Below are 26,778 nucleotides of genomic sequence, written 5' to 3'. Positions count from 1 at the left end.
CCTCTCCTCCCCTCTGTGTAATAGACCCCCGGGAGCTCTCCTTCTCCCCTCTGTATAATAGACCCCCGGGACCTCTCCGCCTCCTCCCCTCTGTATAATAGACCCCCCTGGACCCCTCCTCCTCTCTGTATAATAGACCCCCCAGGAGCTCTCCTCCCCTCTGTATAATAGACCCCCGGGACCTCTCCTCCTCCTCCTCTGTATAATAGACCCCCGGGACCTCTCCTCCTCCTCTGTATAATAGACCCCCGGGACCTCTCCTCCTCCTCTGTATAATAGACCCCCGGGACCTCTCCTCCCCTCTGTATAATAGACCCCCGGGACCTCTCCTCCTCCTCCTCCCCTCTGTATAATAGACCCCCGGGACCTCTCCTCCTCCTCCCCTCTGTATAATAGACCATCGGGACCTCTCCTCCCCTCTGTGTAATAGACCCCCGGGAGCTCTCCTTCTCCCCTCTGTATAATAGACCCCCGGGACCTCTCCGCCTCCTCCCCTCTGTATAATAGACCCCCCTGGACCCCTCCTCCTCTCTGTATAATAGACCCCCCAGGAGCTCTCCTCCCCTCTGTATAATAGACCCCCGGGACCTCTCCTTCTCCCCTCTGTATAATAGACCCCCGGGACCTCTCCTCCTCCTCCCCTCTGTATAATAGACCCCCGGGACCTCTCCTCCTCCTCCCCTCTGTATAATAGACCCCCGGGACCTCTCTGCCTCCTCCCCTCTGTATAATAGACCCCCCTGGACCCCTCCTCCCCTCTGTATAATAGACCCCCGGGAGCTCTCCTTCTCCCCTCTGTATAATAGACCCCCGGGACCTCTCCTCCTCCTCCCCTCTGTATAATAGACCATCGGGACCTCTCCTTCTCCCCTCTGTATAATAGACCCCCGGGACCTCTCCTCCTCCCCTCTGTATAATAGACCCCCGGGACCTCTCCGCCTCCTCCCCTCTGTATAATAGACCCCCCTGGACCCCTCCTCCTCTCTGTATAATAGACCCCTGGGACCTCTCCTTCTCCCCTCTGTATAATAGACCCCCGGGACCTCTCCTCCTCCTCCTCCTCTGTATGATAGACCCCCGGGACCTCTCCTCCTCCTCCTCCTCTGTATGATAGACCCCCGGGACCTCTCCTCCTCCTCCTCCTCTGTATGATAGACCCCCGGGACCTCTCCTCCTCCCCTCTGTATGATAGACCCCCGGGACCTCTCCTCCTCCCCTCTGTATAATAGACCCCCGGGACCTCTCCTCCTCCTCCTCCTCTGTATGATAGACCCCCGGGACCTCTCCTCCTCCTCCCTTCTGTATAATAGACCCCCGGGACCTCTCCTCCTCCTCTGTATGATAGACCCCCGGGACCTCTCCTCCTCCTCCTCTGTATGATAGACCCCCGGGACCTCTCCTCCTCCGCTGTATAATAGACCCCCGGGACCTCTCCTCCTCCTCTGTATAATAGACCCCCGGGACCTCTCCTCCTCCTCCTCTGTATAATAGACCCCCGGGACCTCTCCTCCTCCTCTGTATAATAGACCCCCGGGACCTCTCCTTCTCCCCTCTGTATAATAGACCCCCGGGACCTCTCCTCCTCCTCCTCCCCTCTGTATAATAGACCCCCGGGACCTCTCCTCCTCCTCCCCTCTGTATAATAGACCATCGGGACCTCTCCTCCCCTCTGTGTAATAGACCCCCGGGAGCTCTCCTTCTCCCCTCTGTATAATAGACCCCCGGGACCTCTCCGCCTCCTCCCCTCTGTATAATAGACCCCCCTGGACCCCTCCTCCTCTCTGTATAATAGACCCCCCAGGAGCTCTCCTCCCCTCTGTATAATAGACCCCCGGGACCTCTCCTCCTCCTCCTCTGTATAATAGACCCCCGGGACCTCTCCTCCTCCTCTGTATAATAGACCCCCGGGACCTCTCCTCCTCCTCTGTATAATAGACCCCCGGGACCTCTCCTCCCCTCTGTATAATAGACCCCCGGGACCTCTCCTCCTCCTCCCCTCTGTATAATAGACCCCCGGGACCTCTCCTCCTCCTCCCCTCTGTATAATAGACCATCGGGACCTCTCCTCCCCTCTGTGTAATAGACCCCCGGGAGCTCTCCTTCTCCCCTCTGTATAATAGACCCCCGGGACCTCTCCGCCTCCTCCCCTCTGTATAATAGACCCCCCTGGACCCCTCCTCCTCTCTGTATAATAGACCCCCCAGGAGCTCTCCTCCCCTCTGTATAATAGACCCCCGGGACCTCTCCTTCTCCCCTCTGTATAATAGACCCCCGGGACCTCTCCTCCTCCTCCCCTCTGTATAATAGACCCCCGGGACCTCTCCTCCTCCTCCCCTCTGTATAATAGACCCCCGGGACCTCTCCGCCTCCTCCCCTCTGTATAATAGACCCCCCTGGACCCCTCCTCCCCTCTGTATAATAGACCCCCGGGAGCTCTCCTTCTCCCCTCTGTATAATAGACCCCCGGGACCTCTCCTCCTCCTCCCCTCTGTATAATAGACCATCGGGACCTCTCCTTCTCCCCTCTGTATAATAGACCCCCGGGACCTCTCCTCCTCCCCTCTGTATAATAGACCCCCGGGACCTCTCCGCCTCCTCCCCTCTGTATAATAGACCCCCCTGGACCCCTCCTCCTCTCTGTATAATAGACCCCTGGGACCTCTCCTTCTCCCCTCTGTATAATAGACCCCCGGGACCTCTCCTCCTCCTCTCTGTATAATAGACCATCGGGACCTCTCCTCCTCCTCCTCTCTGTATAATAGACCATCGGGACCTCTCCTCCTCCCCTCTGTATAATAGACCCCCGGGACCTCTCCTCCTCCCCTCTGTATAATAGACCCCCGGGACCTCTCCTCCTCCTCCTCCTCTGTATAATAGACCCCCGGGACCTCTCCTCCTCCTCTGTATAATAGACCCCCGGGACCTCTCCTCCTCCTCCTCCTCTGTATAATAGTCTCCTCCTCCCCTCTGTATAATAGACCCCCGGGACCTCTCCTCCTCCCCTCTGTATAATAGACCCCCGGGACCTCTCCTCCTCCCCTCTGTATAATAGACCCCCGGGACCTCTCCGCCTCCTCCCCTCTGTATAATAGACCCCCGGGACCTCTCCTTCTCCTCTGTATAATAGACCCCCGGGACCTCTCCTTCTCCTCTGTATAATAGACCCCCGGGACCTCTCCTCCTCCTCCTCTGTATAATAGACCCCCGGGACCTCTCCTCCTCCTCCTCCTCCTCCTCTGTATAATAGACCCCCGGGACCTCTCCTCCTCCTCCTCTGTATAATAGACCCCCGGGACCTCTCCTCCTCTGTATAATAGACCCCCGGGACCTCTCCTCCTCCTCCTCCTCCTCTGTATAATAGACCCCCGGGACCTCTCCTCCTCTGTATAATAGACCCCCGGGACCTCTCCTCCTCTGTATAATAGACCCCCGGGACCTCTCCTTCTCCCCTCTGTATAATAGACCCCCGGGACCTCTCCTCCTCCTCCTCTGTATAATAGACCCCCGGGACCTCTCTTTCTCCCCTCTGTATAATAGACCCCCGGGACCTCTCCTCCTCCTCTGTATGATAGACCCCTGGGACCTCTCCTCCTCCCCTCTGTATAATAGACCCCTGGGACCTCTCCTCCCCCCCTCTGTATAATAGACCCCCGGGACCTCTCCTCCTCCTCCTCTGTATGATAGACCCCTGGGACCTCTCCTCCTCCCCTCTGTATAATAGACCCCTGGGACCTCTCCTCCCCCCCTCTGTATAATAGACCCCCGGGACCTCTCCTCCTCCCCTCTGTATAATAGACCCCTGGGACCTCTCCTCCTCCTCCTCTGTATAATAGACCCCCGGGAGCTCTGTGGTATTTCGGGCGTCTCGCTGGTTTGGTGGCCGCCCCGTCCTGTCCGTGGTCTCTGTGATAGTCGGCCATTGCTGCCTTCCTTGTCCTCCCGTCTTCTGTGCGGCGCTGACTGTAGGATTTCTCTTCCCGCAGTGATGGCAGGACCCCGGCCCGTGGTGCTGACCGGACCCTCCGGTGCAGGAAAGAGCACGCTCCTGAAGAGATTACTGAAGGACTATGAGGGTGTGTTCGGGTTCTCCGTGTCCCGTAAGTACCTGGATGCCATGATGGGGGATGACTGAATATGGGGGATGGGGATGACTGAATAATGGGGGATGGGGATGACTGAATATGGGGGATGGAGATGACTGAATAATGGGTGATGGAGATGACTGAATAATGGGGGATGGAGATGACTGAATAATGGGGGATGGAGATGACTGAATATGGGGGATGGGGATGACTGAATATGGGGGATGGAGATGACTGAATATGGGGGATGGGGATGACTGAATAATGGGGGATGGAGATGACTGAATATGGGGGATGGAGATGACTGAATATGGGGGATGGGGATGACTGAATAATGGGGGAAGGAGATGACTGAATAATGGGGGATGGAGATGACTGAATAATGGGGGATGGAGATGACTGAATAATGCTGGATGGGGATTACTGAATATGGGGGATGGAGATGACTGAATATGGGGGATGGAGATGACTGAATATGGGGGATGGAGATGACTGAATATGGGGGATGGAGATGACTGAATATGGGGGATGGAGATGACTGAATATGGGGGAAGGAGATGACTGAATATGGGGGATGGGGATAGAGGAGGAGAGGTCCCGGGGGTCTATTATACAGAGGGGAGAAGGAGAGGTCCCGGGGGTCTATTATACAGAGGAGGAGAGGTCCCGGGGGTCTATTATACAGAGGGGAGGAGGAGAGGTCCCGGGGGTCTATTATACAGAGGAGAGGGCCCGGGGGGTCTATTATACAGAGAGGAGGAGGAGAGGTCCCGGAGGTTTATTATACAGAGGGGAGGAGGAGAGGTCCCGGGGGTCTATTATACAGAGGGGAGGAGAGGTCCAGGGGATTATGAAAATGGGGGATGGAGATGACTGAATATGGGGGATGGAGATGACTGAATATGGGGGATGGGGATGACTGAATATGGGGGATGGGGATGAAAACTTCAAATCCACCTTATTTTCTGTCTCTGGAATTCTAGATACCACAAGGGGTCCGCGACCCGGAGAAGTCAACGGGAAAGGTAGAGATTGCCCCCCCCACTTGGCTCTGACAGAAGTATTGCATTGTGGTATATCATCATTGTGGAGTTTTCTTTGTGGGGGATTTTGTGTCTTTTTCATGGTTTTCTGTATAATTTGGTGAAGATTACGGGTGCAGGTCTCAGATGAAGAACACAAAACCTGAGACACCTTAAATCGCAAAGTTTCTGCTCCCGCGGTCACGTGCCGTGGCTCTGCCAGATCCATGTGACTCTGCCGGGGCCATGTGACTCTGCCGGGGCCGTGTGTCTCTGCCGGGTCCGTGTGTCTCTGCCAGATCCATGTGACTCTGCCGGGGCCATGTGACTCTGCCGGGGCCGTGTGTCTCTGCCGGGGCCGTGTGTCTCTGCCGGGTCCGTGTGTCTCTGCCGGGTCCGTGTGTCTCTGCCGGGTCCGTGTGTCTCTGCCGGGTCCATGTGTCTCTGCCGGGGCCGCACAGTGTCGGACAGTATCTAGGGTTTTGGTCTGTGTTTGGCGTTTGTCTCTTTCGTCTCTGACATTTCGGCCTTCCCTCCTGTCGCAGATTACCACTTTGTGACCCGGGAGGAGATGCAGCGCGGCATCGATAACGGAGACTTCATAGAACACGCCGTGTTTTCAGGGAACATGTACGGGACCAGGTATGTGATGTCGGGGTCCGGAGGGGCACCCTGTGCAGCCCCTACCGCAGAGGGCTCGCTGGCAGCTGCATGGAGGGACAGGTCCTGCCTTACATAAGGGTCCTCCCGGGGGGGACAGCTCCTCCGCACGGCCGCGAGGCACAGGACGCCTCCAATTAGCCCAATCTCTTCATCCCAGTAATCGGCTTATAGCTCCGGGCAGATGGTGCCGGAGATGTGACTAAGCAGAGACAGCTGGGCTTTAATTAGCCGCCTTACACAAGGGTCAGAAAGCAGGACGCCACAGCAGCACAGAGGGTTTTAGGAGATGTTAGTGAAGCTGCTCATAATAATGTACGGGGGGGTGACCCCTTAACTGGCCTCACCCTGTAATATTGTGCCCCCTGCAGTAAAGTGGCGGTGCAGGCGGTGCAGGCCCAGAACCAGATCTGCATCCTGGACATCGACATGCAGGGAGTGAAGAACATCAAGAAAACCGACCTGAACCCCATCTACATCTCCATCCAGCCCCCGTCCGTGCAGACCCTGGTAAGTGGAGTCCGCTTCAGAGCTGAACTCTCCCATCATGCCCTCTCCTTCTGTATGATTGGGTGGGGTGTCGATCCTGCACAAGGAGCTGTACAGAAGTGACCCCCGTTATATCAACTCCGGTAGGCTGAGGGCATGGATGTCCACAAGCTTGCTGACTGTTTCCACTAACCCCCGTCGCAGGGCAGCACAGTGCTCCAGAACATACAAAATGGCAGAAGTCTGCGCCTCTCCGGCCGCTCGCGCTCATATTCTGTTGTGCCGGATTTTTTTGCGTTATTTTTCGGGGAGGGGAACTTGTGTAACAAAAAAGCTTCAAACTTTTTTTTATCATTATTCTCATGATAAAACTCAAATTAGATGGTGAAGACGCCACAAACAGAGTTCTCAGCGCAGTCGCCGCGTCCGCAGCTTCTTTACCAGCCGCGAGAAAATCCTTTAGAATTCTGGGTCGTCCGTAAATGTGATTAAGGGGCGAAAGGGACGTGCGGTAACGTGCAAAAAGCCAAGTGATCCCTCACTGGTGCTGGACACACGGGTATCCCCGATGGGCACGGGGGCCGTGATCTGAGCCCTATACTGGGACATTGCAGTGTGCAGAAGAAGCCGTCAAGGACTAAAGTAACAAGAAAAACAAAACCTGACAATGACCGAATTCAGCGCCACTGCATCCATAAAAATCTGAAATGTTTGAGACAGAAAATCAAAACGTCAGACTTGTGTTTATTGGTTGCCACAGCTCTCCCGAAAATGCAGTAAAAAGTACTGAGCTGCCTTTGTACAGGGGCATCGCATTTCTGGGCGGTCTTTGTGCTCGGATGGCGGCTCATCTTTGGGCGGCCTTTGTGCTGGAGTGGCGGCTCATCACTGGGTGGCCTTTGTGCTGGAGTGGCGGCTCATCACTAGGCAGCCTTTGTGCCGGGGTGGTGGTTCATCACTAGGCAGCCTTTGTGCCGGAGTGGCGGCTCATCACTGGGCGGCCTTTGTGCCGGGGTGGTGGTTCATCACTGGGCGACCTTTGTGCCGGAGTGGCGGTTCATCACTGGGCGGCCTTTGTGCTGGAGTGGCTGCTCATCACTGGGCGGCCTTTGTCCTGGAGTGGCGGCTCATCACTGGGCGGCCTTTGTGCCGGGGTGGCGGCTCATCACTGGGCGGCCTTTGTGCTGGAGTAGCGGCTCATCACTGGGCGGCCTTTGTGCTGGAGTGGCGGCTCATCACTGGGCGGCCTTTGTGCTGGAGTGGCGGCTCATCACTGGGCGGCCTTTGTGCTGGAGTGGCGGCTCATCACTGGGCGGCCTTTGTGCTGGAGTGGCGGCTCATCACTGGGCGGCCTTTGTGCTGGAGTGGTGGCTCATCACTGGGTGGCCTTTGTGCTGGAGTGGCGGCTCATCACTGGGCGGCCTTTGTGCTGGAGTGGCGGCTCATCACTGGGCGGCCTTTGTGCTGGAGTGGCGGCTCATCACTGGGCGGCCTTTGTGCTGGAGTGGCGGCTCATCACTGGGCGGCCTTTGTGCTGGAGTGGCGGCTCATCACTGGGCGGCCTTTGTGCTGGAGTGGCGGCTCATCACTGGGCGGCCTTTGTGCTGGAGTGGCGGCTCATCACTGGGCGGCCTTTGTGCTGGAGTGGCGGCTCATCACTGGGCGGCCTTTGTGCTGGAGTGGCGGCTCATCACTGGGCGGCCTTTGTGCTGGAGTGGCGGCTCATCACTGGGCGGCCTTTGTGCTGGAGTGGCGGCTCATCACTGGGCGGCCTTTGTGCTGGAGTGGCGGCTCATCACTGGGCGGCCTTTGTGCTGGAGTGGCGGCTCATCACTGGGTGGCCTTTGAGCTGGAGTGGCGGTTCAACACACTGGACGGCTTTGTACAGAGATTGAGGCTCATCAGAATGTCCCAGACATTGACAGACAATACGTAGGACGCATCCAGGCTGGGGGACGCGGATATGCGGCACATCAGGGATGACAGGTGCGCACTATTGGACAGACTTGGGCTATGTGCACACGTTGCGGATTCCGTTGCGGGTTTTTCCGCGTGGAAATGCAGGTAAAACCGTAGGTAAAGTGACCTGCGGTTTTCCTGCGTTTTGGTCTGCGGTTTCACAGTTCTACTATGTTAAAGATGTGAAACCGCCCAAACAATTGGCATGCTGCGGTTTGTAAACCGCAGCAAAACCGCAGCGTGAGCACAGCGTTTTTGAAAACCCATAGGCTTTCATTGTACTGTACCATGTCAGCGGAACTGCTGCGTTTTCGCAGGGCCAAAACCACTGCGGAAACGCAGCAGAATCCGCAACGTGTGCACATAGCCTTATACAGATTGTTCTGGACATATATCTGATAGAACTAGTGTGACCTGGTCATTGTCATGGGTGGAAGTGAAGGGGTTAAGGTGGTCTGGACTTGAGGACACGATGCTCCCTGCGACAGCGGGAGGATGTCTGCCGAGGACACGACGCTCGCTGCAACAGCGGGAAGACGTCTCTATGGATGACATGACGCTCGCTGCGACAGCGGGAAGACGTCTCTATGGATGACATGACGCTCGCTACGACAGCGGGAAGACGTCTCTATGGATGACATGACGCTCGCTGCAACAGCGGGAAGACGTCTCTATGGATGACATGACGCTCGCTGCGACAGCGGGAAGACGTCTCTATGGATGACATGACGCTCGCTACGACAGCGGGAAGACGTCTCTATGGATGACATGACGCTCGCTGCGACAGCGGGAAGACGTCTCTATGGATGACATGACGCTCGCTGCGACAGCGGGAAGACGTCTCTATGGATGACATGACGCTCGCTGCGACAGCGGGAAGACGTCTCTATGGATGACATGACGCTCGCTGCGACAGCGGGAAGACGTCTCTATGGATGACATGACGCTCGCTGCGACAGCGGGAAGACGTCTCTATGGATGACATGACGCTCGCTGCGACAGCGGGAAGACGTCTCTATGGATGACATGACGCTCGCTGCGACAGCGGGAAGACGTCTCTATGGATGACATGACGCTCGCTGCGACAGCGGGAAGACGTCTCTATGGATGACATGACGCTCGCTGCGACAGCGGGAAGACGTCTCTATGGATGACATGACTCTCGCTGCGATAACGGGAAGACGCCTCCTCAGAGGACACGACACTCACGTGGGATCTGAGTCCTTCACCAACATGCCCAGTGCTGTTATCAGGATGGAAAGTCCATGTGTCCGGAGCGGATCCTTCAGGGATTTCACAAGATCTAATCAGACTCCATAATTTTGCACCTTTAAACCACTTAACCCTTTAATGCTATTTTTCATTTTGTGTTGTTCTTTCCGTCCCTGCAGCCATTGGAGGATTGTATTGTGTCCCAGCGATGGCAGACAGGGCCGCAAGGTTCTTATTTCTCCTGCTTCCGTTCTTGGGGCTGTGGGGGCTTGTTGGACCTTCAAGTGCAGGATCTGTGGGATCCTAGAGGATGTGATCAGTGGTCCGTGGGCCAGATCGAGGTCCAGGGGGGTCACAAATCAGAAAGTCAGTCTGTACACGGCCATTAGTCCAGACCTCGGTGTCTCCAGTGTCCGGCAGGTGGTGGTCGGGATGGTGGAGGCTGCACTCAGCCAGGAGGAACCCCCCTGTATAGCCCCTTATATTATCCGCGAGGGTCCGCCGGTCCTGATTGCTGGCATTTGGACGGATGGGGCTCCCAAGCTGCACGAGTCTGATTGTGACGCTGCTCCCATTCATTACAGGAGAAGAGACTGCGAGACCGAAACACCGAGTCCGAGGAAAGTCTACAGAAGAGGCTGCAGGCGGCCAGAGACGACATGGAAATAAGTAAGTGCACGCCCTGCTAAAGAAGAAACAATCTCCATTGCACTTAGCTTAGCTTGTCCTGCAGGTGGCGCCGCTGAGACATCACTCCAACTTATGCTAAACTAAGTGAACCCCGCAGTTAAACAGAAGTTCTCATCAGGCCCCGCCCCCTGCTACCATAACTCCGCCTTATTTTATCTGTCTTGTCCGCAGGCAAAGAGCCCGGCCTCTTTGATGAAATCATTATTAACGATAACCTGGAAGAGGCCTACTTCAGACTGAAAGGCGCCCTGACCGAGGTGAGAGATGGCCACCTGACTGCAAGATACGTTACATTACTGATCCTGAGTTACATCCTGTATTATACCCCAGAGCTGCACTCACTATTCTGCTGGTGCAGTCACTGTGTACATACATTACATTACTGATCCTGAGTTACCTCCTGTATTATACTCCAGAGCTGTACTCACTATTCTGCTGGTGCAGTCACTGTGTACATACATTACATTACTGATCCTGAGTTACATCCTGTATTATACTCCAGAGCTGCAGTCACTATTCTGCTGGTACAGTCACTGTGTACATACATTACTGATCCTGAGTTACATCCTGTATTATACTCCAGAGCTGCACTCACTATTCTGCTGGTGCAGTCATTGTGTACATACATTACTGATCCTGAGTTACCTCCTGTATTATACCCCAGAGCCGCACTCACTATTCTGCTGGTGCAGTCACTGTGTACATACATTACATTACTGATCCTGAGTTACATCCTGTATTATACTCCAGAGCTGCACTCACTATTCTGCTGGTGCAGTCACTGTGTACATACATTACATTACTGATCCTGAGTTACATCCTGTATTATACCCCAGAGCTGCACTCACTATTCTGCTGGTGCAGTCACTGTGTACATACATTACATTACTGACCCTGAGTTACATCCTGTATTATCCTTCAGAGCTGCACTCACTATTCTGCTGGTGCAGTCACTGTGTACATACATTACATTACATTACTGATCCTGAGTTACCTCCTGTATTATACCCCAGAGCTGCACTCACTATTCTGCTGGTGCAGTCACTGTGTACATACATTACATTACTGATCCTGAGTTACATACTGTATTATACCCCAGAGCTGCACTCACTCTTCTGCTGGTGCAGTCACTGTGTACATACATTACATTACTGATCCTGAGATACATCCTGTATTATACTCCAGAGCTGCACTCACTATTCTGCTGGTGCAGTCACTGTGTACATACTGTTATGAGCTCATTTTCTGCTCCACCAGTTGAAAGTTCCCCTTCCGTTCTCCCTCTGGTGGTGACAGGAGGTAGTGCGGTTGGCTTAAGTGGTAGTGATCTGCCACCTGGTGAGGAAGATAATGATTGGATCTCCGGAGTATCAGAATGGATATAAGACAGCCAACGCCCTATCCGGGTGCTGGCAATTCAGTCTGCTTCTCAGGTCTTGGACTTCAGCTCTGCTCCATTCTTCTCAAGTTAAGTTTGTTTTTTGCTAATGTTCACACTTGCTCTTGTTGGTCAACTCAGTTTTTGTGTGGTCAGCCAGCCCCTGCTGGGGCTGTGCTGAATTTCCACTCTTATTTATCAGTATTTGCCAATTTGCCTTTTTGTCCCTTATTAGATTGGCCTCTTTTTGGTCTGTCTCAGAATATTCCAGAGTGCTGATATAGTGGGAGAAGTCTAGTGACTTCAGGGTTAATTTTGTTATCAGAAGCGTTGGACTTTATTTTTGGTAGGGTTTTTTGGCAGATTGCAGACGGTATCTTTCCTTTCCTGTCCTTTCAAGTTAGTTTGGCCCCATCGTTTGCTCAGCCTATTTTCCTGCCTGTGTCTGTGTTTTCATCTTGTTTCACCGTCAATACATGTGGGGGGCTGTCTTTCCTTTGGGGTCTGCTCTGGGGCAGTTAGTTTTCCTCTTTTCCTGCTTTAGGCTTATTTAGCTCTCTGGTTGTGACGAGGTGTCCAGGACCATCGTAGGCACGCTCCACAACTGCTTCTAGTTGCGTGTTAAGATCAGGGCTCTGCAATCTGCATAGTTACCAACCTCTTTGGTTTTCTGAGACTTAGCTTGTTTTGCTTTTTTCCTCCTCGGTGACCCATTCATAACAACAGAATCACCAGCCATACCGCAGATTCTAAGGTACTCAAAAGCAGGAAGGAATTGTTTAGGAAAAAAAAAGGGAAAGAAAAAAAAAGTGTCAGAATTTTTTATTTTTTTTTATATTTTTTCCTCTTTTTCTCTGGGGTCGTAGGAGGATTTTTTTTTTCCTAATGGAGATTAAGCAATTGTCTGATTGTGTGGAGCAACTTGCTGCTGAAGTGCAGGGAATTTCCACCTACCTCATTCAATCACATGTTGCTGAACCCAAGATCCCTACTCCTGATGTGTTTTCTGGGGATCGGTCTAAATTTCTGAATTTTAAGAATAATTGTAAATTATTTCTTGCTTTGAAGCCTAACTCATCGGGGAGCTCTGTGCAGCAGGTTAAAATTGTCTTCTCCTTGCTGCGCGGCGATCCCCAGGATTGGGCTTTTTCTCTGATACCTGAAAATCCTATTCTGACTAATGTGGATGCATTTTTTCAAGCCTTGTGGTTGTTGTATGATGAACCTAATGCTGTTGATCAAGCTGAGAGAACCCTGTTGGCATTGAACCAGGGTCAGGATTCTGCAGAGTTGTACTGTCAAAGATTCCGAAAGTGGGCGGTCCTTACTACATGGAATGATAGTGCATTGGCAGCTCTCTTTCGGAAGGGTTTATCAGAGACCGTAAAAGATGTTATGGTGGGATTTCCTGTTCCCCCTGGTCTGGATGGCTCTATGGCATTAGCCATTCAAGTTGATCGGCATTTACGTGAACGTAAAACTACACGAGAGGCGTTGCCACCTTTTGAACAAATGTCTGAACCTATGCAATGTGATGGGGTTTTGTCTAGGGCGCAACGTCGGGAGTTTAGAAGGCGTAATAAGCTGTGTTTTTTTTCTGTGGAGACGCCTCTCATACTATTTCTGTCTGCCCTAAACGAGAGAAACGTTTTGCACACACATTTGCTGTGGGCAGTGTACAACCTAAGTTCCTTTTGGCAATTACTCTGATCTGCTCCCTGTCCACATTTTCCACTAAGGCTTTTGTGGATTCAGGAGCAGCTTTGAATCTGATTGATTTGGACTTTGCTAAACGTTGTGGTTTTTACATTACGCCTCTGCGGACGCCTATTCCTTCGAGAGGTATTGATGCTACTCCTTTGGCGAAGAATAAACCTCAGTTTTGGACCCAGGTGATAATGCGGGTTGCCCCAGACCACCATGAAAATTGTAAATTTTTGGTGCTGCATAATTTGCATACTATTGTTCTGGGTTTTCCTTGGTTGCAAACTCATAATCCAGTTTTGGATTGGAAATCTGTGTCTGTGGTGAGTTGGGGTTGTCGGTGTGCCCTTAGGGACGCTCCTGTTTTCTCCACCTCTCCTCAGTCTCATGATGTTCCTGATTATCTGGCTGATTTTTCTGATGTATTTAGTGAGAGTAAGTCTGCGTCTTTACCCCCTCATAGGAGTTATGACTGTGCAATTGAGTTGATGCCTGGGCGTAAATTTCCCAAGGGTCGGCTTCTCAACTTATCTGTACCCGAACATGATGTTATGCGATCCTATATTAAGGAGTCGTTGGAGAAGGGTCATATTAGACCATCCTCGTCACCTTTAGGTGCTGGGTTTTTTTTTCCGGCCAAGAAAGATCGTTCATTAAGACCGTGTATTGACTATCGTTCCCTTAACAAGTTGACGGTTAAATATCAGTACCTGTTACCTCTGATGTCTGATTTATTCTCCAGAGTTAAAGGTGCTTGCTGCTTTACCAAGCTTGACCTCAGGGGGGCGTATAATCTTATTCGCATCAAGCACGGGGATGAAAGGATGATGGCGTTTAATACTCCGGAGGGACATTTTGAGTACCTGGTGATGCCTTTTGTGCTCACTGATGCCCCTTCCGTCTTCCAGTCCTTTATGAATGATATTTTCCGTCACATTGTAGATAAGTTTTTGATCATCTATCTGGATGATATTTTGATCTTTTCTAGTGATTGGGATTCCCATGTGGAACATGTCCGCACTGTGTTCCGGATTTTGAGGGAGAATTCCCTGTTTGTTAAGGGATCGAAATGCCTCTTTGGTGTACAGAGGATTTCATTTTTAGGATTTATCTTGTCTCCATCGACTATTGAAATGGACCCGGCCAAGGTACAGGCCATTTATGATTGGGTTCAGCCTACTTCTTTGAAGGCCCTCCAGAAGTTTTTGGGTTTTGCTAATTTCTATCGTAAATTTATAGGTAATTTTTCTGGTATTGTCAAACCACTGACTGATCTTACCAAGAAGGGAGCTGATGTGCTGAATTGGTCTCCTGAGGCTGTCTCAGCATTTCAGGAGCTTAAGCGGAGATTTACTTCAGCTCCAGTTCTACGGCAACCTGATGTCTCGCTTCCATTTCAGGTGGAGGTAGACACTTCTGAGATTGGTGCAGGAGCTGTGTTGTCCCAAAAAGACCCTGTGACTTCTAAAATGAATCCCTGTGCCTTCTTTTCTCAAAAGTTCTCCCCATCTGAACTCAACTATGACGTGGGGAATCGGGAATTGTTGGCCATGAAATGGGCATTTGAGGAGTGGAGACATTGGTTGGAGGGAGCTAGACATAAATTTGTGGTCCTCACCGATCACAAGAATTTGATTTATCTGGAGTCGGCCAAACGCTTGAATCCTAGACAGGCTAGGTGGGCCTTGTTTTTCACGCGTTTTAATTTTGTGGTCTCTTTTCTTCCAGGCACTAAGAATGTTAAGGCAGACGCCCTTTCTAGGAGTTTCTTTGCTGATTCTCTTAGTGTGACCGAGCCTACTACTATCCTAGGTGAAGGGGTAGTTCTTTCTGCCATTTCACCCGATTTGAGATGCGCCCTGGAGGAATTTCAGGAGGATAAACCTGAGCGTTGCCCTATGGGAAGATTGTATGTTCCTGACCATTGGAGAAAGAGAGTGATCTCTGAAGTCCATTGCTCTGCATTGGCTGGTCATCCAGGTATTTTTGGTACCAGAGATTTGGTGAGTCGGTCCTTTTGGTGGCCTGCCTTATCTCGTGATGTCAGGAATTTTGTACAGTCCTGTGGGACTTGTTCTCGGTCTAAACCCTGTTCTCGTTCTAGTGGGTTGCTGATGCCCTTGCCGGTGCCCAAGAGGCCATGGACCCATATCTCAATGGATTTTATTTCTGATCTTCCTGTCTCTCAGAGAATGACTGTTATCTGGGTGATTTGTGATAGATTTTCGAAGATGTTCCATCTTGTACCACTCCCAAAGTTGCCATCTTCCGCTGAGTTGGTGCCCTTGTTTTTACAACAGGTGGTTCGGTTACATGGGATTCCTGAGAACATTGTGTCCGATAGAGGGGTCCAGTTTGTTTCCAGATTTTGGAAAGCCGTTTGTTCCAATCTGGGAATTCAGTTATCCTTCTCCTCCGCGTTTCATCCCCAGACCAATGGGCAGACTGAGAGAACAAACCAGACCTTGGAGTCTTATTTAAGATGTTTTATATCTGCTGATCAGGATGATTGGGTCTCATTTTTGCCCTTGGCCGAATTTGCGCTGAACAATAGATCTAGTTCTGCCACTTTGATGTCACCCTTTTTCTGTAATTTTGGGTTTCACCCTTGATTCTCTTCGGGACAGGTGGAATCTTTATCCTGCCCAGGTGTGGACACTGTGGTTGTGAGAATGCAGCAGATATGGGACCAAGTGGTGGATAAGTTGTCACTCTCTCAGGAAAAGGCCCAGCGATTTTCCAACTGGCATAGGACCATTGATCCCCGGTTTAAAGTGGGTGATATGGTTTGGTTGTCGTCTAAGAATATTCCTATGAAAGTTGCATCTCCAAAATTTAAACCAAGATTTATTGGACCTTATAAGATTTTGGAGATTCTTAATCCTGTTTCTTTTCGGTTGGCTCTTCCAATTACGTTCAAAATCCATAACGTATTTCACAAATCTCTGTTGAAGAGGTTTGTTGAGCCAGTAGTTCCTGTGGTGGCACCTCCTGACCCTGTATTGGTTAAAGGCAATGTGGAATATGAGGTAGAGAAAATATTGGATTCTCGCTTAGTCAGACGGAGACTCCAGTATTTGGTCAAATGGAAGGGTTATGGCCAGGAGGATAATTCTTGGGTCTCTGCCTCGGATATTCATGCATATAGATTGGTTCGTGCTTTTCACCGGGCCCATCCTGATCGGCCTGGTGGTGTGTATGAGGGTTCGGTGACCCCTCCTCAAGGGGGGGCACTGTTATGAGCTCATTTTCTGCTCCACCAGTTGAGAGTTCCCCTTCCGTTCTCCCTCTGGTGGTGACAGGAGGTAGAGAGGTTGGCTTAAGTGGTAGCGATCTGCCACCTGGTGAGGAAGATGATGATTGGATCTCTGGAGGATCAGAATGGATATAAGACAGCCAACGCCCTATCCTTGTGCTGGTGATTCAATCTGTTTCTCAGGTCTTGGACTTCAGCTCTGCTCCAGTCTTCTCAAGTTAAGTCTGTTTTATGCTAATGTTCACACTTGCTCTTGTTGGTCAACTCAGTTTTTGTGTGGTCAGCCAGCCCGGCTGGGCTGTGCTGAATTTCCACTCTTATTTATGTTGAATCTATTTTGTTGAAAACAAATAAACAACAAAGTACAAGACAACAAACAGTGTACACCAAGGCACATGAAGCCACATTATTGCTATACACTCGTAATGACGAAATATCTTCTGGTGCCGCAGAGTCATCAAAATAATTGTATACCAGAGGGCACACGTATACCATCCCGTGGCTGTTGTTCTTAACTATATATACATTTGTCATATATTATTGCGTATACAGACATCAACGGAAAAGATGTCACGCCGCCCCGTGTTTCTTTCGGGATATCAACATCATTAATTAAGAGAGTAATAACTGCGGGCGTGCTTAACAAAGTCTCCATGTGACCAGTGGAGGTGTACGTCAAGAAACAATAAAGAGGACCTAAGAAAAGAAAATAAGAAACTCAAAGAGAGCGTGAAGGGGGGAGGAAAGAAAAGGGAGAAAGGGAGGTGAAGTGAAGTAAGCGGGCCTCGGGCCTCTATGCCGACCTTTAATTTGCTCCCTCGACCAAGCGAGGTAATTCGGGGGTTTCCTTGAATAGTATCCAAGGCTGCCACACACGAATCAGGCGGGTACTGTCTCCCTCCATTTCGGCCATTAATTCCTCCATACGGAATATATCTGCAAATTCTGTCACCCATTCTGCCATGGTCGGTATTGTTGTTGTGTTGTGCGCCAATGGCGTGGAATAACCATGCGCGCCGCAGAAATGCAAAATCTGAGAAGGCTTCTTTTCTGAGTGGATATGGGGCCTGGGAGGATTGACAAGAGGGCAACTTGCGGGGAGGGTGGAACAAGTGTTCCAGAAATCTTTTGATACGCTCCAAAAACCTCTACCCAGAAGGGTTGTATAGCCGGACACTGCCACCAGATATGGAAAAGCGTGCCTCTTTCCGTCGCACATCGCCAACAGGTGTCGTCAGCTGACGGATAAATTGACTTTAGCCTGACCACCTGGTACCACCAGGTACCACCTGGACAGTATCTTGAAATTTTTCTCCTGTGCGCCCCCGGCTGGAGACATTTTATGTGTGAAAAAGTAAGCTTTATCAAGGTCCTCAGATGTAAATTTATGTCCCATCTCCTCCTCCCATGCTCGGATGTAACTTGGAGCCGCATCCGGATCGTCTGATTGAAGTATCTTATATAAAAGAGAGATCAGGTGAGAAGGAGGATCTTGTTGTGATAATAAGTTTTCAAATCGTGTCATGGGTGGGTGAGAAGAACGGTCGCCCAAGTATCCCCGAATAAAAGATCTCAACTGATTATATTCCAACCAGGAGATTGCTCCCGAGGAGGACCCTTCCCTTAAGCTTTCCCAAGATGGAGCCCTCCCCTCTATCAACACCTGTCCCAAACGCAAGTCAGACCCTCTATGCCAACCCAGAAATTGGTCTCTGCAACACCCTGGAGGAAAATCCGGCTTACCAAATATTGGAGTCAACGGGTTCAGGGTACTGATCAGTTTCTTTCTGGTTTTAACACGATTCCACAACTGCAAAACCCCACGAGTCAAAACGTCTGTATTTCCCTCAGAATCATTTGTGACCAAGTCATGGCGTCGGATCCATGGGAGATGGCGCAATGGATCCTTATAAGATGTCTGTTCTAGTTGAACCCACTGTTTGACGTGATGACCAAATTGCCAATCAAATAAGCGTGCCAGTATAGATGCTCTATGGTATAACTCAAGGTCAGGGAGGCCTGCGCCAACCCTGAGCTTCGGGGCGGTCAGGGTAGAGTACTTTAGTCGGGGTTTGGAGGTCTGCCAGATAAATCGGATCAATGGCGATCTGGTGGTCTGGAAGAAAGTTTTCGGCGGAGTAATCGGAACCGCCTGAAACAAATATAAAAATCTGGGGAGAATATCCATCTTAAATGAGTTCATCCTGCCAAACCACGAGATATTCTTTCGTCTGTACTCTCTTAAACGTTTTAAGGTTGAGTCCAAGAGGGGCAGGTAATTTAATTTGTATAGATCATTCATATCAGTAGGGATTTGAACTCCTAAGTATTGAATAGCTTTAAACCTCCACCTAAAGGGAAAGTTTCCCATGATTCTTGTAAGCTCTGTCTGCCTCAGAGATATATTGAGGGCTTCGGTTTTCTGGAAATTAATTTTAAAGTTGCTGACTGCTCCATATTTTTGGAACTCCTCCATCACTGATGGGAGGGTAATATGAGGCTGGGATATATACAGGAGGAGGTCATCCGCATAAAGAGAGACCTTATAATGTACCTGATCTACCCATAAACCGTGCACACTGGGGTTCTTCCTAATCGCCACTGCAAGATGTTCCATGACTATTGCATATAACAAGGGCGATAAAGGACACCCTTGCCGGGTTCCGTTCCCAATGGTTATAGGATCCGACATCGCCCCATTGACTTTAACCCTCGCCGAAGGGCTGGAATAGAGAGCCGCAATCCTTTGTAGGAAGCGATTACCCAGTCCCATTTGTCGAACGGCCGCAAACATGAATCCCCAGTGTACACGGTCAAAGGCCTTTTCTGCATCAATCGACAGCAGAGCCAATGGTTTCTGTTTTGCTTTAGCATGAGCAGTCAGGATAAGGGTTTTACCTATACCATCCCTTGCCTCTCTTCCTCGTATAAACCCCACCTGATCCGAGTGTACCACCGAAGGCAAAAGAGGGGCCAATCGATTAGCTAAAATTTTTGCATATAACTTTACGTCTACGTTAATGAGAGATATTGGACGGTAGTTGGTCACTATTTTTGGGTCTTTCCCTGGTTTCGGTATCACCGTAATAAAGGCCTCTAAAAATTGTGGAACAAATGGGGAGCTGGTCGCGATGTAATTAAACACTAGCGTCATAATGGGATTAAGTTGTTCGCGAAACATCTTATAAAAATAAGGGGAGAAGCCGTCTGGTCCTGGGCTTTTACCTGCCGGGGTATTTTGAATAACCTCGTCAATCTCCTCTGTCGTAAAATCAGTATCCAGTGATGACGTCAAATCCGTGGTCAACACTGGAAGGGCAGTGTCATGTATATATGATTCTATGTGTGGTTGAGGGTCTAGAGGCGAATGAGGGGAGCGATCACTATTAATATTGTACAATGTATGATAGTATTGCCGCATTATATCTAGAATTTCCGTTGGATTTGATGTTGTCTGGCCATGACGTCGCTGAAGAGAAGGAATATATGTAGTCTGATTACGGGGGTGCAAAAATCTGGCTAAAAGGCGTCCGCATTTATTAGCCTGCCCATATAATATACTCTTAAATCGGTTTCTTTGATGCCGGGACTTCTCATTTAGTAAGGATTTCAGATCGTCTCTGCACTTAATCAGTTCAGACAACGTCTCTGCCTCCTTATCCTTCTTGTGTTTCATCTCCAATGTTGAAATTCTCTCTGTGAGGTCCATAATTTCCCTACTTTTCCTTTGTTTTAAGCGAGAGCCATGTTTAATCAGAGTCCCTCTAAGGATGCATTTAAGAGTTTCCCATTTAATAGGCATGGCAGTGGTGTCATGTTTATGAAATTGTAAGAATTCTGCTATGGTAGTCTTTAATGTCCGCCACACATGTAGGGTCCTTTAAAAGGTTATCGTTCAGTCTCCACGTCCACTGTCGTGTCACTGAATCAGGAGGACTAATATCTAGAAAGATCGGAGCATGATCCGACCATAGGAAACCTCCAATAGATGGTCTCGGATCCCACGCCAATGCACAATGACTAAGGAGAAAAAAATTTATTCTGCTCTATGAGTTATGTGGTGTGGAGAAGTACGTATAGTCTTTCCCGTTGGGATTAAAAAGTCTCCAGACATCCGTAAGACGTAAGTTATGAAGGTCTTTTTTCAAAGAGGACAGCTGACGTAGAGAAATGTGAGATCTCGCTGCCGTAGAATCTAATGTCGGGTTGAGAGTCATGTTAAAGTCTCCCCCTATTATGACGACCCCTTCAGCGAAGTCAGCCATTGTCTTTAAGAAGGATCTAGTGGCTCGAATTTGGTCCCGACCGGGGGCATACCATCCTGCTATAGTGTATGTTGTTGAAAAAATCTGAATTTTCAAGATCAGGTACCTGCCCTCCGTGTCGACCAGCGTGTCCAACATTGTATGTTGGAGGGATTTATGAAGTGCTATAGACACCCCTCGGGATCGTGAGTCAGGATTGGTGCTATGGAACCATGTTGTATAATGGCGATCATGTAGATTAGGGACATGTCCACTCTTAAAGTGTGTCTCCTGTAAAATCAGCACGTTTACTCTTTTCTTGTGCATACCATATAATATTTGAGACCGTTTCTGCGGGATATTAAAACCCCTGGTATTCAATGAGCCTAATATAATCTTTTGTATGGCCTTCTTACCCGTCACTCTGTTTGTAGTCCGAAGTCAAAAATGCAGACTTCGCCAATAGAAGTAGGTCAGCCTCGGAGTCCGGTGCCCGCTATAAGGAAGTGAAGAGGGAACTAATAGGAAGAGGTAAGTTCAAGCAGAGAAAATGAGTAAGGGTTAAAGAAACAGTAGTAAGAGAAATTAAACTATAACAATACGGATGTGGGTAGACCCACTCCGACAAACCGTTAGATCCTAGTGGAGGTTATTACTAAATGCTGCGTGCCTTAATGGCCAAGCAGCCCTCCGGGGGGTGAGAGTACGGCAAAAGAAGAGTCGGAGACGCCGTCTCCTCCGGCATCCGATCCCATTATGTTATATCAGTTGCAAACCTCTAAAGCGGAGAGCCGGCCCCACACAGCCCCTCGTAACTATGAGTGCATGAGCCACGACCCATCCTACATTGTAATTACCATCTGTGTTATCCAAATAGAAAAAGAAGAAAAATAGAACCCAACCGAACCACTAATGTATACAGGCACTCGACTTTGTAATCCTAATACAGCATAACTTTTAGAGCATAGGTCTACCCTCTAAATTAGGGCACCCCCCCCAATCCACAGAGAAGAACTTTCTGAAGAGAGAAGGAAAAAAAAAAAAAGGGAGAAAAAAGGGGGGGGGAGGGGGGGGGGGAAGAGAGGGGGAGGCAAAAGGAGAGGGAAAGGTTGGAGGAGGAGAATCATCCGGTATTGTAAACATATTTACATTTCAGACCTGCATTACTCTCAGCAAAGATCCCCGAATCCCCCTCCCCTCCAAACCCATGTAGACCCATGTCCAATCGGATAGAAAGGAAAAATTTAGTCGAACAATACTGGATGATCAAACTGTTTCTTCCCCTCTGAGATGTGCGCGCCCACGACCACTGGGCCTTCTTCCTCGTCTGCGCTGACGTTGAGGCTCTGGATCTCCACGAGGGTCCTCCATCCTATAAAACGATGGTAGGGATGGCCACTCAGGAATATCCACCTCAGGTATATCCAAGGCGGCCGAAAAAGCCGGGATGCCCCCAGGGTGGCTCAGTCGGTGTACTCTGCCGCTCCTCTGGACTCGGAGACAAAACGGAAATCCCCATGTGTAGGAAAGATCACGTCGCCGCAACTCCTCTAAGAGGGGGCGGAGAGCTCTACGCCTCTGTAAGGTCCATCTGGACAAATCCGGTAGAAGCTGTATTCGGGCGTCCGAGTGGATTATGGATTTTGCCCTCTTAGCTGCTCCCATGACCGCGTCTTTAAGTTGGTACTTATGCACCCTGCATATCACGTCTCTTGGTGGGTCTTGCTCTCTAGGACGCGGGCCCAGAGCCCTGTGGGCGCGATCCAAATCCAATGGGGTGTCCTGGGGCCTATCCAATACCGAATTAAAGATGTCTCTCAAAGTGGAATGTAGGTCCTGGGAAGGTACAGACTCGGGTAATCCCCGTATTCTTATGTTGTTCCTACGCCCCCTATTTTCCGAATCATCCAGCATTTCCGCTAGGGTCTGTATTTGTCTGGGTTGAGCTGCTGTCATATTTTCCTGGGCCTCCATTCTATCACTCAGGGAGGTCAGGAGCTGGTCGTGAGATTCAACTTTCTCACCACATTGCTGGATATCGTCCCTAAGTATGGAAAGTTCAGCTTTATAGGAGGATTCCAAGCGGACAATGTACTGTTCCATATCTTGTTTCGTCGGAATGTCCTTTAGCCTGTTATATAGTAGATTGAAATCGACTCCCATGGGTACTGAGGAGTGCCCCGCAAACATAGGTGCCGGCGTCCCATGTTGTAGCAGAGATGCACCCGTTAGAGAGACAGACTGCGAGGTTGTATTAGATAACAGTCCAACCTGATAGACAGGCGACGGTGAGTAATCTGCTCGTTCTCTTAGTGTGGGGTCCACCTCCCCGTGTATTGCAGAATCCCTGGGGGGGGTTAATGGAGACATCTATATCCATGTCTGGGGGATTGGTAATGTCTAGTGCGGGGAGTTCCACAGAAGCCGCTTCAGGGCCCCCTCCTGTCTCAATGGCACCTGGCTGTGCCTGTATGACCGCGGGGTCTCCCTGTGAGAGATGGATCCCCAGGGGCTCAGCGGTCTTAACAAGGGGAGAGTGCCTCATCTCCCGTGATACCCCCGCGGTCGCCTCATCAGATCCCCGAAAGGCTCCCCCGTGTACCTTCTCCCCGGACTTCTCTCCTGCCTCCGGTGCTGTGCCTCCCGTCGCCAGCGGGGAAGGTCGTGCGCCACGCGCCACATCCATCATGGCGCCTGCAACTCTCCTCTTCACCGCTCCCGAAAAGTAGCGGGAAATCTTCTGAGGAGCTTTGTCAGGCGCCGCGGGACCGGTGGATACACTCCCCTTGCTCTTCCTGGTAAGCAACTGGGTAAATGGCGTTATATCAGGCTCTGTTTGGATCGGTTACCGGGGTAGGAGCGGGAGCCTCTTCAAAGCGTGTCCTCACTCCTCGCCCGCCATGCCACGCCCCTTCCACTCTTATTTATCTGTATTTGCCAATTTGTCCTTTATTAGATTGGCCTCTTTTTGCTCTGTCTCAGAATATTCCAGAGTGCTGATATAGTGGGAGAAGTCTAGTGACTTCAGGGTTAATTTTGTTATCAGAAGCGTTGGACATTATTTTTGGTAGGGTTTTATGGCAGATTGCAGACAGTATCTTTCCTTTCAAGTTAGTTTGGCCCCATCGTTTGCTCAGCCTATTTTTCTGCCTTTGTGTTTTCATCTTGCTTCACCGTCAATACATGTGGGAGCTGTCTTTCCTTTGGGGTCTGCTCTGGGGAGTTAGTTTTCCTCTTTTCTTACTTTAGGTTTATTTAGTTCTCCGGTTGTGACGAGGCGTCCAGGACCTTCGCAGGCACGCTCCACGACTGCTGCTAGTTGTGTGTTAAGATCAGGGATCTGCAATCTGCATAGTTACCAACCTCTCTGGTTTTTGAGACTTAGCGTGTTTTGCTTTTTTCCTCCTCGGTGACACATTCATAATATACATTACATTACTGATCCTGAGTTACATCCTGTATTATACCCCAGAGCTGCACTCATTATTCTGCTGGTGCAGTCACTGTGTACATTACATTACTGATACTGAGTTACCTCCTGTTTTATACTCCAGAGCTGCACTCACTATTCTGCTGGTGCAGTCACTGTGTACATACGTTACATTACTGATCCTGAGTTACCTCCTGTATTATACTCCAGAGCTGCACTCACTATTCTGCTGGTGCAGTCACTGTGTACATACGTTACATTACTGATCCTGTACTGATCACTTTTATGCCAAGTTAGAATTGTGAGTGCAGCTCTGGAGTATAATTCAGGAGATGGAGGAGATTATTTGTGTCTGTGCCCGATTTTGTGATGTTTTTCTTTCCTGCAGGAGATTTCAGCCGTGCAGACGTCAGAGGATTCGTGACTGGAGCCTCCATTCCCTTCCGCAGTCATTCCTCGCTGGTGTCCATTCCTGCAGCTCAGATTCCTCCTTTTAGGCTCAGTGCGCCCTTCCCCCACTCATTATGACTTTCATGGCGATCCGCACTGTCTGCAGACACGACGCTGCCCATTCGCACAATTGCTCGTCTTCCAGCCTTGCGGTGTTCTGCAATAAGAAAAGGATGAGGCTCAGGTATCAAAATTGGCGTCAATATGGTGAAACCCAGACTGCTGCCCCACGCTCTTCACCGCCTCTTGCCCCGCGCTCCTCACCGCCCCCTGCTGCTCCACGCACGCTCCTCACCGCCCCCTGCTGCTCCACGCACGCTCCTCACCGCCCCCTGCTGCTCCACGCACGCTCCTCACCGCCCCCTGCTGCTCCGCGCACGCTCCTCACCGCCCCCTGCTGCTCCGCGCACGCTCCTCACCGCCCCCTGCTGCTCCACGCACGCTCCTCACCGCCCCCTGCTGCTCCACGCACGCTCCTCACCGCCCCCTGCTGCTCCACGCACGCTCCTCACCGCCCCCTGCTGCTCCACGCACGCTCCTCACCGCCCCCTGCTGCTCCACGCACGCTCCTCACCGCCCCCTGCTGCTCCACGCACGCTCCTCACCGCCCCCTGCTGCTCCACGCACGCTCCTCACCGCCCCCTGCTGCTCCACGCACGCTCCTCACCGCCCCCTGCTGCTCCACGCTCGCTCCTCACCGCCCCCTGCTGCTCCACGCACGCTCCTCACCGCCCCCTGCTGCTCCACGCACGCTCCTCACCGCCCCCTGCTGCTCCACGCACGCTCCTCACCGCCCCCTGCTGCTCCACGCACGCTCCTCACCGCCCCCTGCTGCTCCACGCACGCTTTTCACCGCCCCCTGCTGCTCCACGCACGCTCCTCACCGCCCCCTGCTGCTCCACGCACGCTCCTCACCGCCCCCTGCTGCTCCACGCACGCTCCTCACCGCCCCCTGCTGCTCCACGCACGCTCCTCACCGCCCCCTGCTGCTCCACGCACGCTCCTCACCGCCCCCTGCTGCTCCACGCACGCTCCTCACCGCCCCCTGCTGCTCCACGCACGCTCCTCACCGCCCCCTGCTGCTCCACGCACGCTCCTCACCGCCCCCTGCTGCTCCACGCACGCTCCTCACCGCCCCCTGCTGCTCCACGCACGCTCCTCACCGCCCCCTGCTGCTCCACGCACGCTCCTCACCGCCCCCTGCTGCTCCACGCACGCTCCTCACCGCCCCCTGCTGCTCCACGCACGCTCCTCACCGCCCCCTGCTGCTCCACGCACGCTCCTCACCGCCCCCTGCTGCCCCACGCACGCTCCTCACCGCCCCCTGCTGCCCCACGCTGCTCCACGCTCCTCACCCTTCTCACCGCCTCCTGCTGCCCCACGCTCCTCACCGCCCCCTGCTGCTCCACCCTCCTCACCGCCCCCCCTCCTCACCGCCCCCTGCTGCTCCACGCTCCTCACCGCCTCCTGCTGCTCCACACTTCTCACCGCCTCCTGCCCCACGCTCATCACCATCACTTCAACGATCATGGATTAATTCAATTCATCAGATAGTTCCGTTCAAAATGTCAATGTGCAGGCTCCGCCCATCGCAAGGCACCACCCATTACAAGGCTCCACCCACCGTAAGATGCCACCCATTACAAGGCTCCTCCCTCCAGTGGCAGAATCATTAACGCTGATGTGTGAGCCCGTCGTGCTGCCGCAGTCACTGGAATAATATAGGATGTTTTTTTCTACAATAAGTGACCGCTATTTTTCTGATCCTCGGTGGGGTCTGCCGATGGTCTGTGGCTGCAGAACACGTGATGTCCTTTTAATTGTGTCATAAAGTGCTGTCTGTCTTGTGCCTTCTGCCTCATTGCACTGATACATTGTCACAGACTCCCAGCTGTGTGAGCAGGAGCTCTAGGGTCCTGCATAAATCTGTCCTTGCCTCCCAGACGCTGCACAGTGCCGTATCCTCCGCTGGTCTCCTGCCATGTCCCATGACCACTGCAGCCAATCGGTGGACTTGTGTCGTGTTGGAGAGCCGCACCTCTCTGAGAGGTGAGTATGGTGAGGGTTAATGTGACTTTCTGCAGCCCCCGGGGGCCACAGACATGAGGGGTCTCCAGGAGCAGAGAAGCCTGTTGTGAGTTCATTTTCCCCTTCACTACTGAGGCCCGAGGAACTCCCTCTTCTGGTAAAGAAAGGTAGTGA

At 51.4% G+C, this 26,778-nt stretch overlaps 1 protein-coding gene across 3 annotated transcripts in view; it reads left to right on the top strand.

The window, feature by feature from the left end:
• Positions 1 to 26,778, top strand: part of GUK1 (guanylate kinase 1) — an 84,030-nt gene that overhangs the window by 34,040 nt on the left and 23,212 nt on the right. For 2 of the 3 annotated variants that reach the window (XM_073561018.1, XM_073561017.1), the window contains exons 2-8: positions 3,984 to 4,097; positions 5,066 to 5,107; positions 5,650 to 5,746; positions 6,136 to 6,274; positions 10,009 to 10,093; positions 10,286 to 10,371; positions 24,515 to 26,425. In XM_073561018.1, coding sequence (XP_073417119.1) covers positions 3,984 to 4,097; positions 5,066 to 5,107; positions 5,650 to 5,746; positions 6,136 to 6,274; positions 10,009 to 10,093; positions 10,286 to 10,371; positions 24,515 to 24,550 — 599 coding nt within the window. In that variant the 3' untranslated portion in view covers positions 24,551 to 26,425. Of the gene's footprint in view, positions 1 to 3,983; positions 4,098 to 5,065; positions 5,108 to 5,649; positions 5,747 to 6,135; positions 6,275 to 10,008; positions 10,094 to 10,285; positions 10,372 to 24,514; positions 26,426 to 26,778 lie in introns of those variants that run through there. The other variant, XR_012227038.1, reaches the window with a different exon arrangement.

The sequence above is a fragment of the Dendrobates tinctorius genome, unplaced genomic scaffold (genome assembly GCF_039654945.1).
Source record: "Dendrobates tinctorius isolate UK_male_01 unplaced genomic scaffold, ASM3965494v1 ptg000311l, whole genome shotgun sequence".
NCBI lineage: Eukaryota > Metazoa > Chordata > Amphibia > Anura > Dendrobatidae > Dendrobates > Dendrobates tinctorius.
Note: the sequence above shows the minus strand (reverse complement) of the source record. Positions and strands in the feature narration are given on the sequence as shown.